Source organism: Antechinus flavipes, chromosome 2 (assembly GCF_016432865.1).
Source record: "Antechinus flavipes isolate AdamAnt ecotype Samford, QLD, Australia chromosome 2, AdamAnt_v2, whole genome shotgun sequence".
Classification (NCBI taxonomy): Eukaryota; Metazoa; Chordata; class Mammalia; order Dasyuromorphia; family Dasyuridae; genus Antechinus; species Antechinus flavipes.
The window spans coordinates 437018990-437045727 of record NC_067399.1 but is presented as its reverse complement, the minus strand read 5'-3'; the positions used below and the strand labels follow the sequence as shown (position 1 = coordinate 437045727).

The window sequence follows — 26738 nt, the reverse complement described above, 5'->3', positions numbered from 1 at the left end:
CTTAAATGAATAGCATAGAGACTAATTTGAGGTCTTTCCCAATAGTACATTCTGAGGGGAGGCTGAGGTTCATTTTTCAGACCCTATCCACCTATATAATTACAGGGTTTGTTTCTTGGCTTTGGTTTTGATCTATGATTTCACTGGGGTAGGGAACTTCCAGAGAGAGAGAGGATCTTTCTTCTTCCAAAGTAGAATAACCTCTTTTGTAAAAGAGAACCTAAGAATTGTCTGGGAGACTGAAGAATCATACAGCCAGGATAATCTTCGTTTTCCCCACCCTAAGGGTGGTTCTTTAACCACTATGCTACATTGCTGCTCAATTAGAATGAAAAAAAAATCAACAAATATTTGTCTCTTCTCTTATTGTAATACAGAGGAAAGAACCTTGGATTTAGCATCAGAAGACTTTCACCATGTGCTCATAACTTCATGACCTTGCTAAGTCACTTCTGTTTGAGCCTCCTTCATTGGTCCTAATGTGGAGGTGGTGAGTCTTGATTGGCCCTTCTCACATTGACTATTGCAAAAAAAGGTTGGTAACCATAAATTATAATTAATTAGTATGGAAGGTCTAAAGAGATCAACTGCTGGGTTCTCCTAACTCCTGAGACACTACAGTAGAAAAATTCAAGGTCAGCACCAATCATCCAAATGATCTGTTAAAGGCTAATCCCAGAGTATTTTTTTTTTTTTTGAGTTCCAAAACAGAATGGAAATACTCAAGGACTCAAGTACAGAGTAACCAACCCCCTGGGCTTGTCAGTCAGTGCATTCTGCAAGTGGGCTAACTCCCTTATTTCTCCCCTCACACTCCTGTGTGAAACACTGGACAGGATCAGGCACTGGTATGTTTTCCATAGGTTTTTATTGAAATGTATTACATTAGCAAACCCAAACCCACAGGTATACATCGGTCAGCATATATCACAGAATGTCACTACTGTATTATACTGACATCAAAACATGTGCACCGAGTTTTGCTGCTGTTAAGCTGCGTTTCCCACGGGCTTCCACAACTTCCTTGCAGGTGCCATCTCAATACAAGACAATGCTCTTCTCATTTTAACCAGTTATCAACCTTACCTTTTCAGTATAGGACATCCATTGTTTCTGTCTCCATCTATTCTGGAATAAATACAGCTTCAAATGCATAGAATCTTAACTCTCATCTCTTAGGACAAAGTCAATATGCTGCTTTCCAGATTGAGGATTATTGGAAAGACCCCTCTCTATCTCCTAAGAGTTTCCTGTGCTATTGTAGAAAAATATTTTTGTCTCACCCTCTCAGACTTTGTGCATAGTTATCAGTGACCTATAATAACAGGTCTTTCCTGACCCAAAGCCCCAACAGGTGGATTTAATATCTTACATGAATCCTGATGGCTAGGGGCTCATCATGGCATGGTCTTGGAGCACTTTTGATATGGGTTCATCCTAGTGAACTTGTGTTACAGTTACCAAGGTTGTCAGTGGGAAAATTTTTTTTCTCCTTTGGGTAGTAGCTCTTTCTACCTCTTTATATGACTAATGTTTTACTTTGTGGAATCAATTTTTTTTTCCTATTCTGTCCCTCCATTTAGCTGGAGCAGTGACCACTCTACATCCAAGAGGGAGCAATGTTTTGAGACTCAGTCTAACCAAAATTTATTCCGGAGAGCCCCCACTCCCTAAAAAAAAAGTCACTTCCCCTAAAGGACATCTTAAAAGCTAGGGTTGAAGTTACTGTCAAAACTTGTCAGGGCTAGATGGCCTAATGGAGGTCCTATCTTACTCTTTCTAGCCCAAGAACCCAGGACACAATCATTCAGCTTCACCCACTCCATACCAAAGGCAGACCTGTAGCACTGGATCATAGTGGTGCATAAATCTTGGGTGTGTAGTCATTTGCTTGTGTCCAGGCTGTAAAAGGATGTTTGCTTAGTAGAAAGGAAGGATTTTGCCATTTAGGAGTCTACTTGCTATCATTTGTTTCTTGGGCCAAGTTATTCAGCCACTGGTAATGTCCTGGTGGGGCACATGAGGATTTCCTATAGCTCTAAATGAAAGTCAGAGGAAGGAGGTGGCCAGTGCAGAAAGCAGAGAAAGCAGAAAGAGCTCTTGCATCCTGTTAATTATGTAAAAATAGCTCTTGAGAATTCACTAAAACTGTCTCTGGCTCCCAAGCAGCTGATTTAGAAAGAATGCTGGGGTTTTGAAAAGATGATCATAAAAGTCTTTAGTAGCTGGTGAATGGCCTTGCTGAGCTTGAGACAAAGCTAATTAAGTCCCACCAAGGTCATTGATTCTTCCCTTCCTGACACACACGTTCTTGTCTAGCAAGCAAAGTGGTGCATTGATCAGGAATGTGTCAGTTTGTACTGCGCCAGCATTACTGATCAGAGAGCACAGCAAGCCATGTCCACGAGGAAATTGTGGACTGGAGAATTCTGGTCAAATGGAAGCTTTGTTTTTCTCTCTACAAAGATCCTGGCCCTGCCTGTTTTAAACTGTTCCTACTATTATCCCATGATACAGAATGAAAAGGGTGGGGGTTGATTATGAAAGCAAAGCCCCCCACAAAAGACTCCTCATAGCTCACTTGTACAAGAGCAGAGGAGAATGTGTCCCTCGTGCTACTCTAAGATCAGAGAAAAAGACCTTTGATTTTTCTCGGAGATTCACATTTTCATGCTTCTAATTTATATATCTATTGGATTAAAGAGTAGAGAGAGAAACAGGATCTGAACTGTACAGGATGTATTCACAAATCAGAGTTGGTAATGACTTGGAATATCAAGCTCAATATTGCTGTTCAATGCTTTAGGGGTTTATCTGGATGAAAAGAAACACCTCCATTCAGTCCCAGATCACAAAATAAGGATTGGGGTTCCCAGAAGGGATAGCTAGTGTCTTGGTGACATCAGTAGGTGAGACAGTCTGAGATCTGCATGGATTAGGGGATGGTATACACGGGCAAGAGCAGAAGTGGTGGGAGCTCCACACAGCGGAGTGCGCATGGACAGCCAAAGACCTTTTGGCAGAGCCAGTTGGTTCTCTCCACTGGAGAATCAGATACCACTGTAGGTACTTGAAACTCCCATGAGGGACCTGAAGGAAAATGAAGCTCCTTTCTGAACCTTTGGGGAAATTGGGAATTTGCAGAGGGTGCCACATAAAGGATTTACCGCCACCTCAGGAAATAATGCTCCCAAGGGCCATGTCTAAGTCAGACTACAGAAAGATGGCTTTCTACCTCCCCTTTTCCAGAGCATCTCATCAACCTCTTCCTTAATGCAAGGATGGCTGACCTCACATGGGGGGGATGTAGGTAAGGCCAAGGAAGTTAAGTGACATGCCATACATATGGCAAGTTAATGGCAAAGACACAGGGAAAGAACCTAAGATTACTGAGTAAGTTACATATTCATGCACAAGGACTCTTGAGAATTGGGTAGACCTCACCTTCCCTTCTCCCTTTTCTGATACTTCGCAGATTAGGAAAAGACAATTTGAAGTCCCAATGGATACAGATCTTCCCTTTTTCTCCCCTACCCCATTTTGTTTTGGTGTTTATTCTATAGTCATTTTCTTCACAATGTCCAATGCGGCCTTTTCAGTTCTCTTGAGAGGCAGTATAATGTAGTGGAGAGCACCCTGGACTTGGAGTCAGGGGATATTGGTTCAAATCCCAAGTCCGAAACTCACTGCCATCTGGCCTTTGGGCAAATCATTTCTTTTTTCTGCCCCTCAGCATCTGGGGATAACAACACTTGTAGTACTTCCCTTAGAAGGGAAAAGTGCTTTGAAAATATAATAGAACTATCTATCATCATGTGAGTTATTATTATTTGTCATCCAGGAAATTAGCCCTAACCTCACTCATATTAACTCAATATTCAATATGCATTTATTAAGCATTTACTATTTGCAGTATGCAATGCAATCAATGAACATCACAGGAATGTTTATAGTCTAAGAAGCATTTTCCAGCCTCTCTTCTTTCTCATGGCCGTGTATCTGACCTGTTCAAGAACTAGTTAATTTGAAGATACTGCGTAAATAGGTTAGTAGAAATAAAGGGGGAATACAATTTTATCCTCAAGGTAATTGGTGTCCATGACATCAGTTAAGTGGAAGGCCTTTGTCCTTTTTGAATTAAAACCAAAGAAAGCTGGCATTTACTAGCTCTGATATCATGGGCAAGTCACTTAACCTCTTTTAGCCTCAGCTTACTCATATGTAAAATGGGGATTGTAATATCTGTAGTAACTACTTATGGACTATGAGTGTCAAATGACATATATGTATATGTATGACGTGCATGTATATGTACATATTTTGTAATCTTTAAAACATCATCCATCAGTTATAATTATTAGAATTTGTGTTTAACATGTTTCCTCTAAGGATTAAGTAGGCTTTGAGTTCAATCATTCACAAATTTTAATGTCTGGCCCTGTGAGGCTTAAAGTACTGTCAGTGGCTTTTTAGAGAAGGTTCCATTTTCAAGGGCTTAGATTTCTTTTCCTAACAAAGGTTGCCTTTGGAGAATCCTTAAATAGATAGCAAACACATACAGTGGTGTATATTTGCATTATAGTTTTTTTTTAAAATACACAACATGGAGAGTCCTGTTAGTATTTTTATAAAGGAGAAACATGATGCTCAGAGAGGTTAAGTGATTTGCTGAATATCATGTAGACAGTAAATAGTAGAGCTTGAATTTTGTACTTCTTAATCCAAATTCAGGACATTTCCCCCAACACCATACGTGCTGCCCTTTGGGAACTATATATATGCAAGTAGTTTGTGGAGACCAGAGTTAGTCTGTTGTGCCAGAAAGAACCTCTTATTAGGATCAGGAGCCTGGGTTTAAGTCTGGGCTTATATATTCTCTAGCCCTATGATCCTACCAAATCACTTTACTTCTGAGATTGTTTTCTCATCTAGACAGTGGGGATAATCATGTTTGAAACTACTTATTTTACAGGACTGTGAGGAAAGTGCTTTATAAACTTAAAAATACTACAGAATGGGAATTATTTCTATGTGTGGGTGGAGGTTTAATATATATAAGCATATAATGGAAGGGCTTAATCTTTGTATCATTTTGGAGGAGATGGGATTCCTGTCTTTTCCTGTTTTTTTTTTTTTTTCCCCTTTTTCTTTACTTTCCTCGAGGCTGAAGAAGAAAGGAAGTTAATTCAGTGATTTGGTAAATTATCATTCAACAAGACTAAATAAGCCCAATTGGCCAAGAATGAGCCTGGGAATCATGGATCAATGAAATTGATTTAGCGAACCCTAAATCAAATGTAGTCACTACAGCCAGTCATTGTAAATGATCAAGCCTTGGAATCAACAGAAGGCTGAGGGACAACAGGAAGACCCAAAATCTTTTTACAGAATACATCCCCAGATCATGGAATCACTCTGTTTCTCTGCTTTAGAAATAGCTGCCTGGAGATCAGAGATGTCTAGCAATAAGATTCATGTACAACCACCAATAAATACTGATTACAGTCAATGAAATATTTCAAATGTAAGAAGACATACAAATAGGACAGAATTAAATTCTTACAAAACGGATGGGAAATAGCTAATTGAAAACAAACAATTTTTTTTCCTTCAAAAGAGTAATACTGCTCATATTTGTCAATGTATTTGGTTGATAATTCCATCAATATATTCAGATGATTGCATTTTGTAAGTAACACAACTTAAAAAAATGAAAAGTAGCAGTAATCTTTTCTCTTGTGAAGTTTCTGAGGGAATGAATTTTCTAGTTAGGGAGGAAAAAGCTAATTCCACTAACACCAGTGGGGGACTTATAAGCACAAGGTAGCCCTGGAGTTTGCAAAAAAAAAAAAAATATGCTTGCTGACAAGAAACATACTCGCTTGATCCAGGGAATGTCCAGTCCCTTTATACAATTTCTTGATTCAGCTGCAGAATACCTCTGTAACTTTTCAAGGTATCCAGGGGCTGTATCGGGTGGCACAGAAGCAGAGAAAGGGCATCAGAAAGAACTCTAATGTAGCTTCTTTCTTAGGAAGCTACTGAGACCCAGCAACTCATTTACTGGCTCCCCTGATAAGCACCTGTTGCATGGCTTAATCCCAATATTTTATGCCCATGGGGCCATAGTACTGGAGCCACTGAATGCCAGAGGAAGCAGCTTTGCAGTTAGCCCTGGCTCAGGGGATATTGTAGTTCAGAATACTTCAATACTTAAGAGAGTGGCAATTTCATCAGTGTGGGTAATCCATCTCTCCCATCCATGCAGTTTGAAAACTCTTTTAGACATTAATAGAGAGGGTCTTCATGGATGGCTGAGGCTGGAAAAAAAAATCATTATCTGGTGGCCAACTATCTGATGATGAGGCACACTTGGATAAGCTGATTCTACCTGCCCCTGGGAAAATGGGGTCCAGAATAAGGACAGTAAGAATGTGGTAAAAAATGAGGGATTACTGGAGTCAGTCTATTTCTTAAACTGCTTCCCCTTCTCCATCCCCTTTCTTTTCTCCAAGCACAACTACTCTTCTTGAAGGAAATTCTTAAATGAGAAGGACATATTTCCTGTGGATAGCCACTCTGCTGGTGATACTAGAACCAAATTGGTAACACTGCAGAACCAGAGAAGAGTCCTAAATGGGCAAATCCAACCCCTGGAGAGGAAAACATGCCCAGCTTGGCTCTGCTCAGAATAATCTGTTCCATAGGGAGTGGTGATGAGGCATTTAGTCCAGTAGTGTAAATGGCAATTGAGTTTTCCCTGGGCAAGAGTTCCTTTAGTCCAAGGAATTGCTTGAAGTCAGGAATGACACTCTTTATTTACATGTCTTCACTATGGACTTTTTCATGTCCATCTCCAATGAAGAATTTGGTATTCCTTTATGTGTCTGCATAGAAAGATCGACACCATTTTCACAAAACCGGGGCTCAGTTTGAAATTAGAGGTTAGTCTAAATAGCTCTCCTAGAAGAGTTCCCTAGGTACTGCATAGCCAACAATTATTGAAAAACGAAATGAATAGCTGTATTCCCAGTCCAGGAAGGACTCTGGGTGAAACTGGGTGGCTGGTTTCCCTTATCCCCTCCCTATAAATGAGCTGTGACTGTTGCTGACTTTGCTCTGAAACTGCCACCCACAAGGTCAAGCTTCTTTTGCTAAAACCATGTTTTGTTTAAAACTCACTTTATTGAAAATATTTCTACAGTATAAGGACTATAATAAAAAGAAAGGGGAAAAACCCAAAAAACAACTAGACTACACTTGGCTCATTAAAAGTAAAAAAAATATGAAGCTATTAATTCTTTAAAAGTCTGCCTTGCTCCAGCCTCAAACTATTTGAGAAGAGATGTGGAATTAGGTCAGGGAAGGCTCTTCTACTAAAGAGTCACTGCCTCACTTCACTGAGAGTTTTGTTTGAAATCAAAGATTTCATTTGTGTTTAAGTCACAGCCTCAACACATTATATAGAGTAGGATACATGCTAAAAATGACTGGTTGCATATGGAAAAACAGCAAGTACTCCTCTTCAATTTACACTCTACAGATTTCATAAAAGGAATCAGGCGAAGGAGTCCTTTCTTTGGGTTCCCTGTTAGAACTAAATGAAGATGTACGGAAATTCAAATTTTCATTCACATGATACAAAAATCATTTGTAACTTCTCATACAGTAATTTTGATTAAAATGGAGAAGCAGATTAAACTATTATAGCAAAAGGTGCATAGATATGTTGGGTTGATTCGCTCATCAAAGGATGCTGGCAGTTATGTGTCAAATACACACATACACATCTTTCTTGCCTCTAACCTTACTGTTTTTGCTTTGAAACAGCATCTCCTTTTTCTCCTGGTGGACAAAAAAATACAAGATGCCTCCTTTCGGTATGTCTATATGTAAGATTCCCCATTCATCTTCCTTTGCTGCCTTCATTCCCAATTTCAGAACTGGCAGGAGGGAGAATCTTGTTATACCAAACCGGAGCAGGGAGTGGTCAGCATTTGGTGTCATACCGGAGAATGGGATGCTTTAACTCCACAGTGAAAAAAATCAGCTAGCCATTGGTCATCCTGCGGGAGATTTTGAGTATACTTAGGAACCAACCAAAAAGAACAGGGATGTTGGCCCATCTCTTTTAGAATGTGGGCTGACAGGCACGGCTGGAGCGACATTCCAGGGACTGTAAAAGTGACTTCATGCTCAGAAATGGAAGTTGGAAAATGAACATGTGGATGACTCTGTTCTTTGCTGCTGGCACCCACTGCTACTGCCCATTACGGATCTACGGAGAGGCCCCTGTGCCCGCAACACAACTGGTCAATGATGTGGCAAGGACAAAGGTACAAGCCCTTTCCCCAGTCCCTTTAGAAAGAGGCCTCATCACAGAAAGAGAAGGGAGAGAATGGAGAGAGATCCAGGGAGCAGCTCATGATCCTCTTTGCTGGGAAAAAAACAAACAAACAAAAAATCACCTGGTAGACTTGGGCACACAATGGAATTCTTGATCACAAGGACTATTAAAGGCAAACTCCACTCACACAGAGCAGTACATGCTTGGCTTTTAGGGGGAAAAAAGACATCTTCAGTTTACAATGAACCCTGGGGAGTCAGGGCTAAGCCTCTTGTATCCAGATGTAGCTCACTCCTCTTGTGAGTTTGGACAACCTTGGAAGGGCAATGTGCAATGGTGCATTGTTGCAGGGTAGTCCCATCTTGGGGGGGTCCTTTGGATCTTAGCCTGGAAACGCAACCCCCACGTGGGAAATGCAGCAGCTCCTTCTCCAGGACAAGACACCAACAGAAGAATACAAAAGAAGAATGATCAGAAACCAACAAAAGAGTGACCCCAAACATCAAGGTTTCTTCAAGTTTTGTTGTCATCATACATGTCCAAGGAGGGCTCAATCATGGAGAATTCGCTCTCGTAAACCAGGCTTCGAGGGGACAAAGAGTTCCGATGAAAGAAGTGCCCACCTAAAAAATAAAAAAAAGCAGAGCAAAAAGACAATCAGTGATGAAGCATAAATGTCACAGGGACACAGGAGAGAGAGAAAAGTGTATTCTCACGGAAGCATCACGTTAGCTCAAATATCCATTTCAATTCTTTGCTTTTCACATGAGAACAGCACAGAACTTATCCACACTAATAAAATATAAGTATACCTGGCATATTTATAACCCAACAGCTTACAAAGGCTGTCTGCTAATTCACAGGACTGTGATCTCTGTTGGAGAGAGTAATCACATTGACAAAAATGACACATGCTAAAAAATCTGTAAGATAAGGCATGACCACTGAACTTTACAAAAAGATTTACCCTTATATTTATGCCTTTAAAAATGAGTTTCTCTAGTGCCTTTAACATAATTCATTTAATAAACCAGGTTCACAGACACACCTTTTCTAGAACACATGGATTCACATATAGTCCATAACTTATATTTGTTTCACCAAGTAGCAGTTTTCAGCATGCTTCAGAGGAGAAACTGGGATTAACGTATCTGTTGTCTGTTATCTTAATAAATTGGGTAAAATGGACATAGCAATATTGGCTCTTTTTATTATTATTATTATTATTTGCTGAGATATAATTGGGGTTAAGTGACTTGCCCAGGGTCACACAGCTAGGAAGTATTAAGTGTCTGAGATCAGTTTGAACTCGGTCCTCCTGACTTCAGGGCTGGTGCTCTATCCACTGCGCCACCTAGCTGCTCCTAATGTTATTTTTATATTCTTATTACTTTATTATTATTTCCTCCATCTTTACCAGGCTGGAAGTATACAGTTAGTCATGGGCCGAATTCCATCACTGATTGGTATGGGAGCCTTCAGCTCTGATCAGGGTCAGTTTGCTCTCTCTAGGCAACCTGCTTTTGGAGGCTCACTCAACTTAACCAACCAAAACAAAAAACTCTCACACTAGGGAGATCTTCTAGCATCATTGTCCTGGTAACTAGCCTTCTAAGAGTGTGCTAACACCTGTAGCTTGTCACAGCTTCTAGCAAATGCTTTGCATTTTCTTTCCTTCAATTACTTTTTATACACTCATTTTTATGTTCAATGAAATTCAACGTCATGGTGCCTCTCTTTTAGATTTATCACAATAATCACTGGGTATGAACCATTTTCTCTCCTGGCCTAGTCTGAGACACTGCACACTATAATCCCAAACACAGTCTCAAGACACCTGCCCTTTCATTAAAGAACATAGTTCCCATCGCAATATCAAGGGAAGATGACATTCATATGCATGTTATTTAGTGTATTTGGTATTCAATGTGAGGAAGAATTAAAAGCATGACAATGATTCCTTCAACTTTCAGACTACCTAGCTATTATCTACCTAGATTATCCTTTTCCAAACAGGACAAATCCCAAACTGCTTTAGCCTACTTTGAGGGAAATGTAATCTCATCAGTGTAGATAGTTCCTTCACTGATGCATGGTATAATATTGTTATGTGCATTTCCTGTTCTGTCTTCCCATAAATTCCATAAAAATAAATCAAGGGACCATTCAATGTATGAGGGTCTTCCTCTGATCCTTTTTTATTTTATGGATACCAGTCTAGCAATCAGATTGTTTTCCATTCTTCACTCTTGCCTACCTCCTTTTCTGGTTATACCACATCCTTCATGACATCATTTATATTACTTCTCATGTGCAAGACGTTTTTAGTGATGTCTGAGAGGTCATCAGACAAAAAATTGGAGTAAATCATAACATCTCACATATAGTTTTTGGGGCTGGCTCCAAGTTTAAAGTAGCTTTTGTAGATAAGATAGAGTGATAGATTCCTATGGGATTCACTACCGATTCTAAGTACTGGTTGGTGAGGACCAAAGCCAGGATTCAATTTACATCTCCCAAAATTTTTAGAGGAGGGGTAGAGGAAGGAATTATGCTTAACTTTTGAAATAAAGTCTAACCATGAAGATCTCATTGAGTTACCTGTACTGTAATCCTCCAACTGGCCCTAGTTGATGTATATGAGAAGAAAATCATTCTATGAATTTGCCAGAGATGAAGCAAATGGACACATTTTACAAGGTAAAATGAGGTGAGTAGTTTTATCAGAAAGCATAGACTATTTTTAGGTTCAAGAAAATATTGGAATGGGTACAGAGCAAACTGACGAATTCATGCTTGGTTTAACTTTGGTAGCTTAACTTTATGGAACTGCACAATGTGGAACTTAAGTTAGTAAGGCTGCAAGTATACAAAGTGCAAGTATGATTAAGTCTCCAGATTTATTGTCATATGATGCTTCTATACATTGCCTATTTTGAGAATTTAGGGTCTTCATAAAAGAAATGGGCCCTTTTAAACTCTTAATCATTTAGATACAAGAGTAATAGACAATCTGTAAATGGTATTTATTACAAATTCTGGACAATGAAACTATTAGTTGTATTTCTTATTTCAAACTCTTAAGATTAGTAGAAAATGGCTACCATAGTTGATCATGCAAATGAACTTCATATCCAATGGCAACAGTTCTAATTCAGAATCAGTCATAGCACTATTAAATGTTTATTCAACCTAAAACATGAGGAATTAACATCCTAAAACAGATTAAAAGCTTTACAAAGACTCTACATATCCTATTTCTTACACTTTGCTAAAGAAAACTGAAGAGAACATCATCTCAATCTCTTCTTCAGTTATTTTCCTAGAAATTTTCTATTTTTGGCATCATTCCTGACAACCAAAACCTACAATGAGATAGGGTAGCTTAAATAGGATATACAGATTTCCAGAAGTTTGAATGAACTACAATCAACTGAAGAAAAATTACTACATTTCCCCAATCCCTTACTAAATGCAAGGGGTTTTTTACATTTAAAAGTCTCTTCTTTTGTGGGAATCCTGTTTGTATCTGATTTGATAAATTAAAATTCCTCTTCCAAGGCATCCTCCCATGATTGTTTTAACTGAAAGCACTTTCAAAATATTGTTAGTCTTTTGGAACCCACCTAAGTCCACATGGAGCTACATAATTATATCTGCCTAGCTATAATGTGGTTTAGGTCCCACATTTTAGGGATATAGCTTGAAATAATTGACATTATCCCAAAGAAATCATAAAAGAAAAAAAAAACCTATACATGCAAAAATGTTTGTAGCAGCTCTTTTTTTGTGGTGGAAAAGAATTGGAAAATGAGTAGATGCCCTTCAATTGAGGAATGACTGAATAAGTTATGACATATGAAAGCAATGGAATATTATTGTTCTATAAAAAGATTTTAGAAAGATTTACATGAACAGATGCTGACCAAACAAGCAGAATTCAGCAATACATTGCACACAATAATAGCAAGATTATGCGATGATCAACTATGACAGAATAGTTCTGTGGTTCAATGATTTAAGGCAATTCAAATAAATTTGGATGGAAAACTCCACCCACATCCAGAGAACTATGGAGTATGAATGTAAATCCAACATATGCTATATTCACTTTTCTTTTTCTTGTTTTTTTTTCCCCCTCTCTCATGGTTTTTTCCTTTTGTTCTGATTTTTCTTTTCCAACATAAGGAAATATGTAAAAAAAAAAGTATATGCATAACCAATATTTTTTACATGTAGTTGGGGAAAGTAAAAAATAAAAAAAATAAAGTAACTAACATTTAAAAATAAATATTTTCCTCTTATAGGCCTATTTTGGACTTTATTCTAGGAAGCCCTGTGATTAGGGGGTTATCTAGGCTCCATCTAAGGATGGTGCTGATGGTAGCACTGTCTTATGTGTATTTAAACTGCTGATTGGCCAAATGGTCATTTATTTCGTTCTCCTGGTCAGCTCTCAGAGCCTGACTTCCTATTGCAATGGAACTGTTTCTTTTTCTTTCTGCACAGGCTGAAGGGCTCAGTTCTTGATCTCTTATGCCCAAAGTTCAAAACAAGCTGAAGGAGGCAAAAATGACAATAGCTAATATTACTATGCAATTTTATATTTACAAAGCGTTTTCTCCCACAATTCTGTGAAGTACAATACAATACTCCCAATTTAAATGAAGAAATACCTATGGACAAAAGAGCGATTTAAAACTAGGACTGGTAAAAGGAATCTGCCTTATATAGGCTGAAGAGAAGCCTTGGGGGGAAAGGTAACATGATTGCTAACTACCTGAAAGGTTGACATCCAGAAAGGGGAATATAGATTTGGAGGTAGAAGAGGCCTTCGAGGTCATTTAGTCCAGTCTTCATCTTTTAAAATTCAGGCCTAGAGATTTTTAATTTGTCCAAAATTATGTCGGTATTAAGTGGCACCCAGAATTTAAGTCCAGATCTAGTATTCTATTATACTAGTAGGCATTGATGATATTTTGCTTAGCTCTGGTGGGTAGTTCTAGAGGCCTTGGCATAAATTGCAGAGAGGTAGATGTCAAGTTTGAGAAGGAAAAGCTTGCTAAATTATAGCTGCCTAAAACTGGAAAGGCCTCAAGTGAGTAGATCCATCATCCCTTGAATACTTCAAGCAAAAGACAGATGATTACATGTTGTATGCTTAGGTAGTCATGTCAAATTCAGCTGGAAATGGGCCACCTATTTATACATGAAGATCCTTGCAATTGCATATTGAGTTTATAAATGTAATGCCATTTTTGGTTATATTTTTATTTTGTTAAATATTTCCCAACTGCATTTTAATCTGGTTTGGGCTACACATTTGCTGTGTCTATTCCATTTCTATATAGTTGGACTGGATGACCTCAGAATTGATATTTGGGCTCGAGCAAAGCCATAGATTTCAGCTACATAAAAACTAAGAAATCATTACAATCTTAATGTTATTTTAAAACTCTGTGGTCACAATCTGGTCATCAGGCTATCAAACCTATTAGTATAGGGCCCATATCCTAATTATCTTTGTAACTTTGCCATTACTGGGCATAGCACTCAGTGAAATGATATCTGATCCTCTCCTGATTCAAATGAGCTATTTTAGGCTACTGGTTTGGATAAAATGAACTCTCCCCCCTTGTGAGCCCTATATGAGTAACATTACAACTTCTCCCATAGAAATACCATTCAAAAGCACACTTTCCTGGAAAAGACTATTCGTTAAAAAAACACTACATTTCTCAAGTACATTGCAATTAAACAAGTATCGTGCTAAGTGAAAGTCTCTCTACAAGCTGGGCCTCCAGATCAGAAACAATTTTATTGTGTTAAATTGATATTTAATTCTATTATTTAAAATGTTAATAATTATTGAACCTCACACATTTTAGTTCTAATTATAAAGCTGCCTTCTCAACTGATGGCATCTCATCTGTTCTGAATTAAGCAACAGTATTTGGATGTAGATTTTGGCAGCTGTCCAGAATTCCCATGATGCCAATTCAAAAAATCTATTTCCATTACATTTTAAAAATTAAATTCTATCTCTCAAAAAGTTTTCTTGGCTATCTGAAAACTAGAATAAGCAAAAACTAAAAGCCTGATAACACATTTAAAAATCTAAGAAGCAGTTGTGGTGTATTGGAAAGAGCACTGGGTTTGGAGTCCGAGTACCTGAAGACATAGGGTCATGGATTTAAAAGCTAGAAAGGAGCTTCAAGGTCATCTAGTCCAGAGATCAAACTCACTAGGGATGGGGAGAGGAAAGTCCCTGATGGGTGGTTAATACAGATTAAAATATAATTGGGCAATGTTTAATAAATTAAAATTCAATACAACACAGAGAACATTAATTTGTGGTTTTCTAAGTCAATATATTGCTACAGAATGTTTCTGAATCTGGCACTACTGATATAATTCATTTCCATTTCACAAATAGAAATAATTGTGGTCCAGGGAGGTTATAACCTGTGGCAATGCTGGGATTTGAATCCTGATTCCAAAACCAGACTTGTGTAACCCTGAGAAGAATACTTCATTTTTCCATTCAAAGTCAAAACAGGTTCTAATTTCAATTACTGATAATTCTGTAGCTATGAAGTAGTTCAAGTGACCCTGTACTGGTAAGCCTCATGCCTTACAGCTACATCACTGAAGTTTTATGCTCAGACCTAAAGAAAGGCCAAGCATATTTAAAGGCACAAATATGTGAAATACTATGAAAAGGGAAATGCCTCTGACTACATCATTAAGTATCATTGTATTTTTATTAATAAGTCATCTTACTGAAATTTGGTTTTATAATTTATAATGAAAACATTTTAGTGTTTCTTATGGTTATATAGGAGGGAGCAGTAAAGGGAATAACATCTTGGTTTTCTATGGAAATAAAAGGTGCAGGAAGGCCAGTTTGACAGTACTTCAGAGAACAAAGAAATAGCACCAATTTTTCTGTGGTTACTGAAGAAGATGGAAGAACTGTTTGATTCCATTTGTATTATAAAGTCAAATGAATTCAAGATGGTCCATCATTATCTTTCTGGTTGGCAGGTGACAAGAACTATAAGCCTCAAAATAGACTGTATTGACTTCCAAGGTACCTAATCCAACAGCATAGAAGAAAAGGCTGAATGATCACTTGTGGATGTTTCAGAAGGACATTTTAGGGAAGACAGATAATCTCCAAGATCTTTTCCAAGTGAGAGCCTATGAATCTGAGAATATTTCAATTCTTTTAATCACCAGGAAGTTTCCCCAATACTAAATCTACTGGCTTGAGAGTAGATGCAAAATGGTTCCAAATCAGACATGGCAAAACTTCCATCTTCTTGAATAGTGAAACTGCAGATACAAGTATGACAAAACATTGCACACAGCTGGAAGTTTTTGTTACAGCTGATCAAAGTTACCATTTCTTTGAGATATACCTGGGACAAAGTATAAGCGACAAATGTTCCAATGGTAGTATAAATGGAATCCTAATGATAGTCACATACACATTCTTTCAAAGAAAAGCTAAATTGGTAACGTCATTTTTGATGCTGTAATATCTCAAAAAAAAGGTGAGTAAAAGAAGATCCAACAGCAGCAGTTTTATTTTATTATTTATTTTAATACAAAGCTTTGGCATTAGCAGTTTTATAAAAAAAATAAAATATACTAAAAATAAATGCTTGTGTGGCTTGTTTGGTAAATGATGCACATAAAAATAGATTCTCTAAAGCTGTCAGAAACCACTTCTTCTTTCTTCAAAACCATTCTGCTCTGTGGGAGGAAAGGAGAGAGGGACAGAAAACAAGGATTAATCAAAAAGTAGCTGACAACCAAAATAACAGAAATTGCCCAAGCTAAAAGTGAGAACAGAATTAATGCTAATAATGTGTGTGTGTGTGTGTGTGTGTGTGTGTGTGTGTGTGTGTGTGTGTGTGTGTGTTTGTTTTCTCCCAGTATTAACTAGTAATACTGTGGACTGCCAGCATTTTAATAATAACTGTAATGGGAAATAATATATTATTATATGTTGTTATAATAATATAATAATTATATTACTATAATAACCATAATTTGAAATATATTTTCCTACACAGAATATGCCTTGCTCTAGGTTTCCATCATTTATAGTATATCTCCTGAGATGAGTACTTGTTTATAAAAACAGTAGGTTAAGATTTGAATGGGAAACAAATTTCTACATATACATAGCTCTCCTTTATTCCACAGTCAGAGTCCTCTATGCATTTAAAACACCCTGAGAAAAGTTTCCTAAGTTGATATCACGCTAAAGTTGAGAAGGTAAAAGGGATGAAGGGAAACCTGTCCACAATAATCACTGTGTAGCACTTGTTATGTGTTTGCTTTCTATTGACATCTTAAAGCCCAGTTCTAATTTTATCATTTTCTTATAAACAACCCTTTCCTGGCTCCTCACTGACTAAAGGATAATTTCTAAGCCCCTTGACTTGGCATTAAAGGTTTCTAATACACTAAACCTAACATATCCCACTAGACTCATTCCCACTTATTCCATACACACCCCAGGATTTAGCCAAACTGGGTGCTCCCGATACATGTCTTAGGTTTCAGCTCATATACTATTTCTTTTGTCTGGCATGAATATCTTACCCAGCCTTCAAGACCCTGGATAGGATCTCCTAGATTCCTTTGAAGAACTTTTAACACTTTATACCTCTTTTAAAGAATTTATCAAGTTTTGACTTTTATTATTGTTTATGTGAATACTTATCTTAACCTCTCTACAAGTTCTTAAAATGAAAGGACTGTGTTTCATTTATCTTTGTATAATCTCACAGTATCTAGCACAGGGCCTGGCAGAGTAACAAATGTGTTGAATTAAAATGAAAATTTAACAAAAAATACCTTAATTTATTAATTCTTCCATTTATATTCTGCCTTGATTTATGCTATTCCTCTCCTCCTGAGAAGGATGCTGGAGAAAAATGCCAAAAAAGGCAATGTTTTTCTGTTTGACTAAATGTAAGTATTTGAATATTAAAAGTTGAGAGGCTTTTTTAGAAAGGGCTGAAATCTGTAAATTTCTTTCTGTTATGATGACACTGTTTTAAAATGAAATTAAAAAAAGTAACTGGCTTTTAAGTGTTTCAGAATAGTTTATCATAGTTTGGGTGGCAAAGGAAGAACAATTACTATCAGATAATTGAACAATATTACTTTTTAATCCCATTTTGTCATCATGTGCAAAGAAATACTGTATTATTTCAAAGTGGTTGAAAAGCGATCACATTTTTCATAAGCCATAAAAGAAGCTTAGTGTTTAGAAAAGATTATATTATTTACATAGGAAAGGTTCTATGTAAAAGAGGCAGTCAATTCCTGATACTGTCTCCTCCACATCTGATCCTGTGTTGGGAGAATTATCAAGTCCATCTTAGGCTGCCTGAATCATTATGATCAGGCCTTGAAGTCATCCCATATTTTATTGTATTGCATACTCTTAAAGGTGCTTTTACATATTATGTCTTCTTTCTCTGTGGGCAAGTGATCAGAGAGAAATGATTATCTATTTACTTCCCCATGACTGGAAGAAGGAAGGCCATGCTCTTTTTGTGGTTGTGTACACGTGTATAATTGCAGAATTTTCAAACTAGAATGGACACTGGAAATCTAATCTCCTTCCCCCACTTACAAAGATGGCATTTGTTTCTTTTTGGTCCAATCCTATGTACTTACAGGTAGGGAAAACTCTTCCTTGGCTGCTCTTCTATAGCTTTTATTCTTGTGACTTGCCCAACATCACATAGCTAATATGTGTCAGAGGTGGGACCTGACTTTAAGGCTGGCCCTTAGATTCAATAGGCCAGGCTACCTCTCATGAGGTAAATAGTCACACATGACGAAGATCAATAATTTTAAAATATATTATTTTTTAAATCTGTATTTTCTTAGAAGAACCAAAAGAATATGTGAGCTGATGAGTTTGGAGTGTTCAATGGATAGGGTGCTGGACCTGAAATCAAAAGATCCGAATTCAGATCTAGCCTCTGACACCAATTTAGTTGTGTGGCATTGAGCAAGTCACTTAATCTTTTTCAACCTGAGTTTTCTCATCTTTAAATGGAGATAATAATAGTACCTACTTCACTGGGTTGTTATAAGAATCAAATATCGAAAATATTTTGCAAACCTTAGAGCACAAAATAAATGCTATTCATTAGTGTTTATTAAGTATTGGGATAATGCTGAAGCAAGGAAACCTCCACCCTCCCTCAACAACTTTCTTTGGAGGGAGGATACTTTAAACAATCTTTTTTTCTGGAGTTTTGGGGAAACAAACTAATTCTAATAATCAGGTTTCACTACCAATGGCAATAGTTTCAAAATCAGAGCAAGATTTCTGATATATATGGTCAATGAAATTAACATTTTTGGCAGTTAAGTGAAAGACGTATATTATTTTCGTTTTATTAATTGTGAATGTAACTTCTAAGTGGATGTTTAATAATAGGATCTAAATATTGAGATTTGTAATAATGGGTTCTATTTCTTTACCCAAATAGTTGATAAAAATCTTGAATTGGACCGGGAAAGTTGAAGATGGAGAGTCTTATCTCCAGGGTAATATTAATACTTATGGTATTAATCTGCTAAAAGAGCTGAATTGTCCTTTCCACCTTGCCCATCCCACCTACCTATGGTACTTAACTAGCTCTGTAAACATGAACAAGTCACTTAATCTAACTTTCAGTGTCTTCACTTGTAAAATTAGGATAATATACCATTAGTATCTATCCTTAACAAGATTGTCATGAGGCTTAAAATGAGATCTTGTATGCAAAAGTATATGCAAACCTTCAAGTACCATACAAATGTCTATCATTATTACAATCACTGACCTCAAATTATTAAGAGTTTGTTAAACATTTTCCCCATACTACTAGTCTAACAATGCCACTGAAAAAGGAAAATAAATTCTATTCTCCTCTATGGTTGGTATTTTAATTTCTGATGGATCTAAGATAAATCTAGACAGGCACTTAAGATAACTTCTATTACTGGACATTAAACAAAACAAAAAGAGAAATATACTGGGCATTATTCTTACCAAAAAAATACATATGTGTATATATATGTATATGTATGTGTATATATATATACACACACACACATAAACTTTTCCTGGAACTAAATTTAAATATGAATTTCCCAGGTGGATTCTGGTATAGACATTGGATAATAGAGCAGAAAAGGTCTTTATGAGTTTTACAAAAAACAATAACATTGCTCAAATGTTTGATTCTCATAAAACTCATTGAAGTTTTTGTGTGTATGTACATGTAAGATGGTACCCTTCTACAACTTAGCACATAGGTTTAGCTGATGGCAAAACCTCTGGTATGTCCATTTTAGGTGAGCTGATTTTTGACTAGCAAAAGTTATCACTAGACCTGCATGCAAAAGCCTTCCCGTAAATAGACCAGATAAGTAGGCCTTTTGTGGAAGCTGATTTCTCACCATTTAATTCAATATAGAAATTGATCTTGGAGAATTTAGAAAAATGAATACCTTCCATGTCATTAGACTAACATTCAAATATCAACTGTCTTTAGTGGACTTTGGACACCTGTTGGATGTCCATTAAGTCATAATTAGTTTCTTTAACGTGCATATAGTCCTTTATTTCTCAAGGCAAAGGCAGGATGCTTTGGATACCAGACATGGGGTAGGCACTGTTATGCTGCTATTTTAAGTTAAGTCTAGACAGCATCCTTACTCAAACAAAAGACTAATCCATTTTAGCATGTTTAGGCAGTAGGTTTAGTAAACCTAAAACTTTATTTAGACAAAAAGCTCAAATCATTAAGTACTTGCACAATTATGTGGTTAAGATCCAGGAATTCTGTACCACATAACATGGATAACCACAGGGTGAAGGACGTTTTCAAAACCAAGTGTTACTGACTTGTTATTACTTTATCTATAAAAGAACTTCAATATAGCTATTATAGAATATCTGATTTTAATTAAAATTACATCTTGTGGAGCCTGCCCAGGTTACACATCATTCGTTTGTAATTCAAAATAAGCAAATTAATTGAACTGCTGAATCTTATTTAAAATAGATACTTAAATGTTGGAAGATCTCTAGCAAATAGCAATTTTGGTTTTGGTATAACTACAGAAAATTTTCCTTTTAAACATTACAGTGAGACAAGTTAAAACTGCTTATGTCTATTTTTAGTTGAAAGAATAAAACCAGGTTAATTAGTATAGAGAGGAATGCTTATCTACCTGATTTCTATAAAAGAATGACATTCTTATATCTAATTAATCTACTTAGTTTTTGAAAATACATGATGGGAGAGGATTAGGACACAGTTAACCTAACATTTTGAGAAATTAGTTTTTATCCTAACCAACATGGGATAAATGCTGAACAATGCCAAAATGTGACTTCTATTTGAAAAGAGTTACATGTATGTTGGCAATAATTTATATAGCACATCACTATCCACACTGAATAAAATAAAATAAATCTTCAAATCCATTTAAAATATCTTTTAATAGAATGTTTTTACTTGATTAAATGCAATGACTGGAAACTTATTCATGACTCCAACTACCTGATACTTAGGTATCCCGTTAAAGTCTGTTGTAGATATATATATATATGTGTGTGTGTGTATATATATATATACACATAGATATATATATACATAGAGAGAGAGAGAGAGAGAGAGAGAGAGAGAGAGAGAGAGAGAGAGAGGGGCAGAGAGGCGCAATTGGGGGTAAGTGACTTGCCTAGTCACACAGGTATAAAGTGCTAAATATCTGAGGCCAGACTTCAACTCAGTCCTCCTGACTCCAGGGTCAGGGCTCTATTCACTGTACCATTTAGATGCTCCTGCCCTTTAAAGTTTGCACCTAGTTTTACAAACATGATTACACTTGAGCTCCCCAATCATTCTGTGAAATAGGTTGTTCTATAGATATTATTCTCATTTTAGAAATTCCAGCTCCGGATCTCCTACAAGGTTGGGGCCTATTTTCATTCCACCAAAATTTGGATTCCATCTCTGAAATCCTCAACTCTACCAAATAAACCTTTGCCTAATTTTGCCAGACCACAGGCCACTATGCCCCATGTTACCCTTCTGTCTTGTTCCCTGACTGCCAGCCACTTTCTAGTTCCTTTTTACATTATCTCCCACCATTAGAATGTAAGCTCCTTGAAGACAGAGACTGGCTTCTTTGCCTGCATCTATTCCTAGTACTTAACACAGTGACTGGCACATGAGGCAGCCTTTACTAAATGATGGCTAGATCAATCTATGTATCTATGTATTTATCTATTTTTAGAGATGGAAGAAAACTTAGTAACCATCTAGTCTAAAACCCTTATTTGAAAGCTGAAGAAACTGAGGTCCACGTACGAGGACAAAAGGTCACAAATAGTTTGTGGCAGAGCTGCACTTCTAACCCAGAACTTCTAACTGCAAATCTGGTGTTCCTTCTACTACTTCAGAAAACTGTTCCCAGTTCTATACTTTAGATATAAATCAAACATCTCTCCCTCAGACTAATGAGAACCTTCAAATATTTTAAGATTATCCTATGCTACCTTAGTTATATCCATCTCTTGGTTTCCCTTTTGTCCTTCAAATATCAGCCAAAGACTTCTACAAGAAGTCTTTCCTGATCCCCTTAATTTCGTGCCTTTTTTTTGGTTGGAAATCTCCAATTCATCCTGTACAAAGCCTGCTTGTACATAATTGTTTGCATATTACCTCTGCTATTAGACTGACAGGAGGGGCTATCTTTTTTGGGCGGGGGAGGAGGGAGGAAGCTTTGTATTTCCAGCACTTGCCCAGTGCCTGGCACTTAGTTCCTTAATTAGGTACTTAATAAGTACTGGTTGCCTCTACTTTTCTATGCTACACATTTTGCCTATTCCTCAAATGATATTAATTGCAGAGCTTGCATTAGCATTTTTTGGCTGTGGCATTACATTATTGGCTCACAATAAGATGTGTTCATATAAATCTTTAGGTTCCATTCAAATTGTCATACCAGGTCTCCTGAATTACTGATTTATGAACTATGCTCATCACAGTTTTATTAGATATGGTGCTACTGGCATCAATTTGGAAATAGTGTTTGTGTTATGGAAATCTGTTTTCTCAGTCTTTATAAAAAAATTATCCATATTTTTTTCCTCATCACTCAAAAATGTAAACCAAAAGATAAACTAAACAATCATTACTTACTCATTAGCTTTCAAGCTAGCTGTGGCTCTGATGATCATATAGCAGAGAGTGAAGGCACTGAGGAGGCCAAAACTGGCAATAATAAACCATTCTTCTGTTGACAAAGGAAAGGGAGGCAATCACTCGTGGGAGAAGGCTTATGTCAAACCGATGTCAATATTTCTCTCAAATGCCATTGGTGGAGGCAACGCAGGTGTAAGCCATAACTGGCACAAGAAGTGTAGCAGAAGGAGGTTTGCCAAAGAGTTACTAATTGGAAAAAGTCATGGTGAGAAATAGAAGGGGAAAAGGAAAGCAAGGCCAGTCATTTCTGTCTGCCAACACCCCGAGGTTTGAGAAGGATGTAGTCACCAAAAAGTGTGAAGTGAGAAATGTAAAATAAGGAAAAATATTCATGAAAATATTTTTGTTAATTACAACTAAGTCAAACTGTTCAGTCAAGTTTCCAACTTTCCCCCTTCTTCGGTGTGAAAATCCATGCAGTAAATCCCAGTTAGAGAAGTAACTCCCACTTTAGCTGCAGAGAAGAACAATTCTCAAGAGCATGGTCCATGAGACTCCGGGCAATCTGTAGCCTTAACTTTTCTTAGTTTTCATGATGACATTATGACAACCTCTATCATTTTTCCCTCTTTACGTACACATTCACACTATTGAACAAAACTAACAAAATATCTTGTTGGTCTTTCATCAAAAGTAGTTGTCATTCATCCTGATTTTTTTGATGAAGATTTTTTTTTTTTTGGTTATAGGAAAACTGATAAGGCAGATAGCCTGAAACACAGCATGTAAATATATTTAAAAAAATGAAAACCACTGGTATATGATTACAGAATTTTTCAGATAATCAAGATGTGGGGACTTTCTTTAAACCATTTAATATTTTTTCTTAAACTTATAAGATTTTGCATTTTACTGAAATGACATTCTAATATTCCTATAAAACAGAGCCTTCTTATACATCTAGAGGATAACAGATGAGCCAATCTAAAATAATAAAAGTTTTAAGCACTGCATTCTCTTAAAGAAATGATACTTTATTATTTTAAAGGATGTACATTATTGGGCCTGGGTTATAAAGATTTTGTTTGGTACAGTGCTCCTTGGAGATCTGCTCTAATGAGTGAAAAATAAAGATTTGGGATGAGCACAACAACTGTATCTTCTATGGTGTTGGATGATGTTCATAATTTTCACAATTCATTAATTCATAATTTTTTTTTGGTTAAACAATTTAAATATTCTCTCAGAATTTTTGCTTGTGTTACTAAAGTACTACACAGAAAGGAAAACGACAGTTTAGCTCTTGTTGTAATTCATTTGAACCTAAAAAATATTAAGTGCCTACTATGTGTAATACATATTTCACAATAGTAAACTGTAATGGTTTTTAGTGAATTGCCAATTCCCATTTTTTCCACCAATTTTTGAAATTAGGACGAGCTAGCTTAATAGTCTTAAAATGGAATAGTTATATTTAATAACAACAAGGAAATTAAGTCTTTTTCTTTCTACAACTTTTGTATATATAAAATATATGGATTTCAAGAGTTTTATTCTGTTTAGATTACTTGATTCTGAATGAATTATACTCATCTGTGGGGCTAAACTTTATTAAAAAAATCAGTCATCAGATAAAGCAAATTTGTTTGCAGTTGTATTCTAATATGGTTATATGAGAGGGCAGTACCACAATGTATCATCAATATATCTCTATTCTGAACAGAATGATTTCTTGAAGAAATACCAGCTATAAAGTACCACAAATTTTTAGATAAACCTTTGTCTTCTTTATTGCTATTGGAATAAAGATAATAAAAAAAATCTAAACTAAAAAACCCTGCAAATGATAATATAAGAAACATGAGGGGAAAAAAACCAAGCAATTCACTAACAGCAGTTTGTGTACTTTGTGACAAATGAATTAAGGATGCATCAATAATAGATAAATGGTAGTACAAAATAATAGTAATAGTATAAAAACTTGCAACTAGGTTTTAATAAAAGTTTATAGTGAAATATGTCAGTAAATCAAATGGACATGTCTTATGGATTTGGATACTTTAATTAAAAAAAAAAGGACTTCTTTTATTTCTACAAAAGCAACGGTTTCCCATCACATATTGTGTTAACAAGACAAAAGGAGCAATGGTCCTGACTGAAAAAAGTGTACTCAACATATGGAGGCATATTATGAAAAGTATAGAGGGAAGTAAAAGTTCATAAAAATGACACATACAGAATGGGGTAGGAAAGTGTCTGTTTTGAGACATAGATAAGTTTTTTGTGACACGAAAACCAAACTCTTTTCTGTTCTCTGCAAATCTGCTTGTGGCTGTGACCATCTTGTTATCATTAAGGAAACTATGAAGTAATGGACTCAGCTCTGCTTAGCTGTTCAGCAGACTGTCCTTCCCTTTTCTACTTAGAGGGTCTTAGAAGAGTAGATTGAAAGGGTTCATTGCTAAGGAGCCTGTACTACTTCAAGTCTTCCAATTTGGAGACTTTAACATCAAGCCAAAAAGAAAGAAAGGAAAATAAATTAGTATAAAAACATCAAAGCAAGAAACAATAAAGACTGCTAATAATTCCCAAAGATACTGAGAAACTCAGCATGTTACATAAGTTCAAAATTTAGACTCAACTCTGTATTGCTGGGTCTTCTTTTTTAATTCCTTTTTAGAAATTCAAGATACCAGTGCTAATATTTACAAAGCATACCCCCCAAAAGGCGTTGGTGATAGCCAGAGGTCATTTTTTAGTTCTAATAATGTTTTTGGCAATTTCTTTTAAGAAAAAATGATTTCAAAACATCCACTATTCATATATGCATGGAACTTTATAATTTTTAAAGCACTTGCAACACACATTAGTTCATTTGACCCTCACAACAGCCCTGTGAGGTAGGAAGACAAGGTATTATTCTTTCCATTTATCAGTAAGGAAACTGAGGTTCAGAAAAGTGAGTTGCCCAAGGTTAATATGTGGTAGAGTTTGGGACTTGCCTTTGTCTTTTGATTAAGCCTATCCTTCTTTCTACTATATCATTCACTCTGCCTCATATTTATAAACCAACAATTGTTAGGGATAACTAAGACTCCTATATTCAATAATGCCACAGTCTATATGGACTCAAAACTCATTTCCCATAGATTCAAATAAGTCTTAAAATAATTTGTTTGCAAAGCATATACAAATGATCTGTTTCAATAAAAGCATCTAAAAAGTCCTCAAATGGCTGAATTCATTGAGATATGTATTCAAGAACCCCCAAGAATACCTGAATTGTCTTGTAGGGTTGTGCTAAGTTAAGCTGAGGTTCCAGAACAGTGAAGGAAAAGCACTCAGCACTTTAAGTGAAAGATTACCACTTACTTGTTACTGCAATGTTGATTTCTCCTGTTCGAGGAGTGAGCTCCCCATCCTGAGGAAGTTGAGACATCCCTGAAGTGCGCAGTGGCTCAAGGCCAAGGGAGCTGTCACTGGCAAGGTCACCAAGTGCTGATCTTCGATTAGCAGCTTGGCTTCTGGTAAGCCTTTCCATGTCAAAAGCTACATTATCAGTACATGGCAAATTTGGCTGAAAAATATTTTCAGATTAAAAATTACACATATTTATTTTTATAAATATGAATAAAATAATAAAATTAAAATCAAGAGATCTTAAACAGGGTTTTAGAGAATCAGTTTCTAAGTTATCTGGTGGAAAAAATATTCCCCTATCATTTTTTTCCATTTTTCATTATTCTTTTCCTTAAGAGAGCTTTGAAAATAATGAATTTTTTAAAAAGACCTAAAAAATTTCAATAGCACATTACTACAAAATAACATCATTATGCATTGTAGTACTGATAAAATTAGTTATTATACCTTTATAAGATGGTTATAGACTTTTTGGGGGAATAAAACTAAGAGTTCTGGCTCAAGGTAGATTAAAAAGTAATGTTTCATTTAAGGTAGTAAGAAAAACATAATCACCCAAAACAAAATCCACAATGTGAAAAAGATTTCTGAGTGAGAAAAATAGCTGGTTCAAAGCCAAGTGTAATGTAGTAGTAATGTACAAGTGTAATGTAGTAGTAATAGGATAATGGAAAAATGTTGATCTTGTAGTCTGACAAGAACTGGGATGTAATCCTACCTCTGATGCT

General features: G+C 36.3%; 1 protein-coding gene across 2 annotated transcripts in view; it reads right to left on the bottom strand.

Annotated features, from left to right (window-relative positions):
- Positions 1-849: 849 nt before the first annotated feature.
- RNF130 (ring finger protein 130) overlaps positions 850-26738 on the bottom strand; it is a 119003-nt gene continuing 93114 nt past the window's right edge. The window contains exons 7-9 of one of the 2 annotated variants that reach the window (XM_051979093.1): positions 25963-26167; positions 22588-22681; positions 15936-16108 (exon numbers count right to left, since the gene is read on the bottom strand). In XM_051979093.1, the coding sequence (XP_051835053.1) occupies positions 16093-16108; positions 22588-22681; positions 25963-26167 (315 nt within the window). In that variant the 3' untranslated portion in view covers positions 15936-16092. Of the gene's footprint in view, positions 8971-15935; positions 16109-22587; positions 22682-25962; positions 26168-26738 lie in introns of those variants that run through there. The other variant, XM_051979094.1, reaches the window with a different exon arrangement.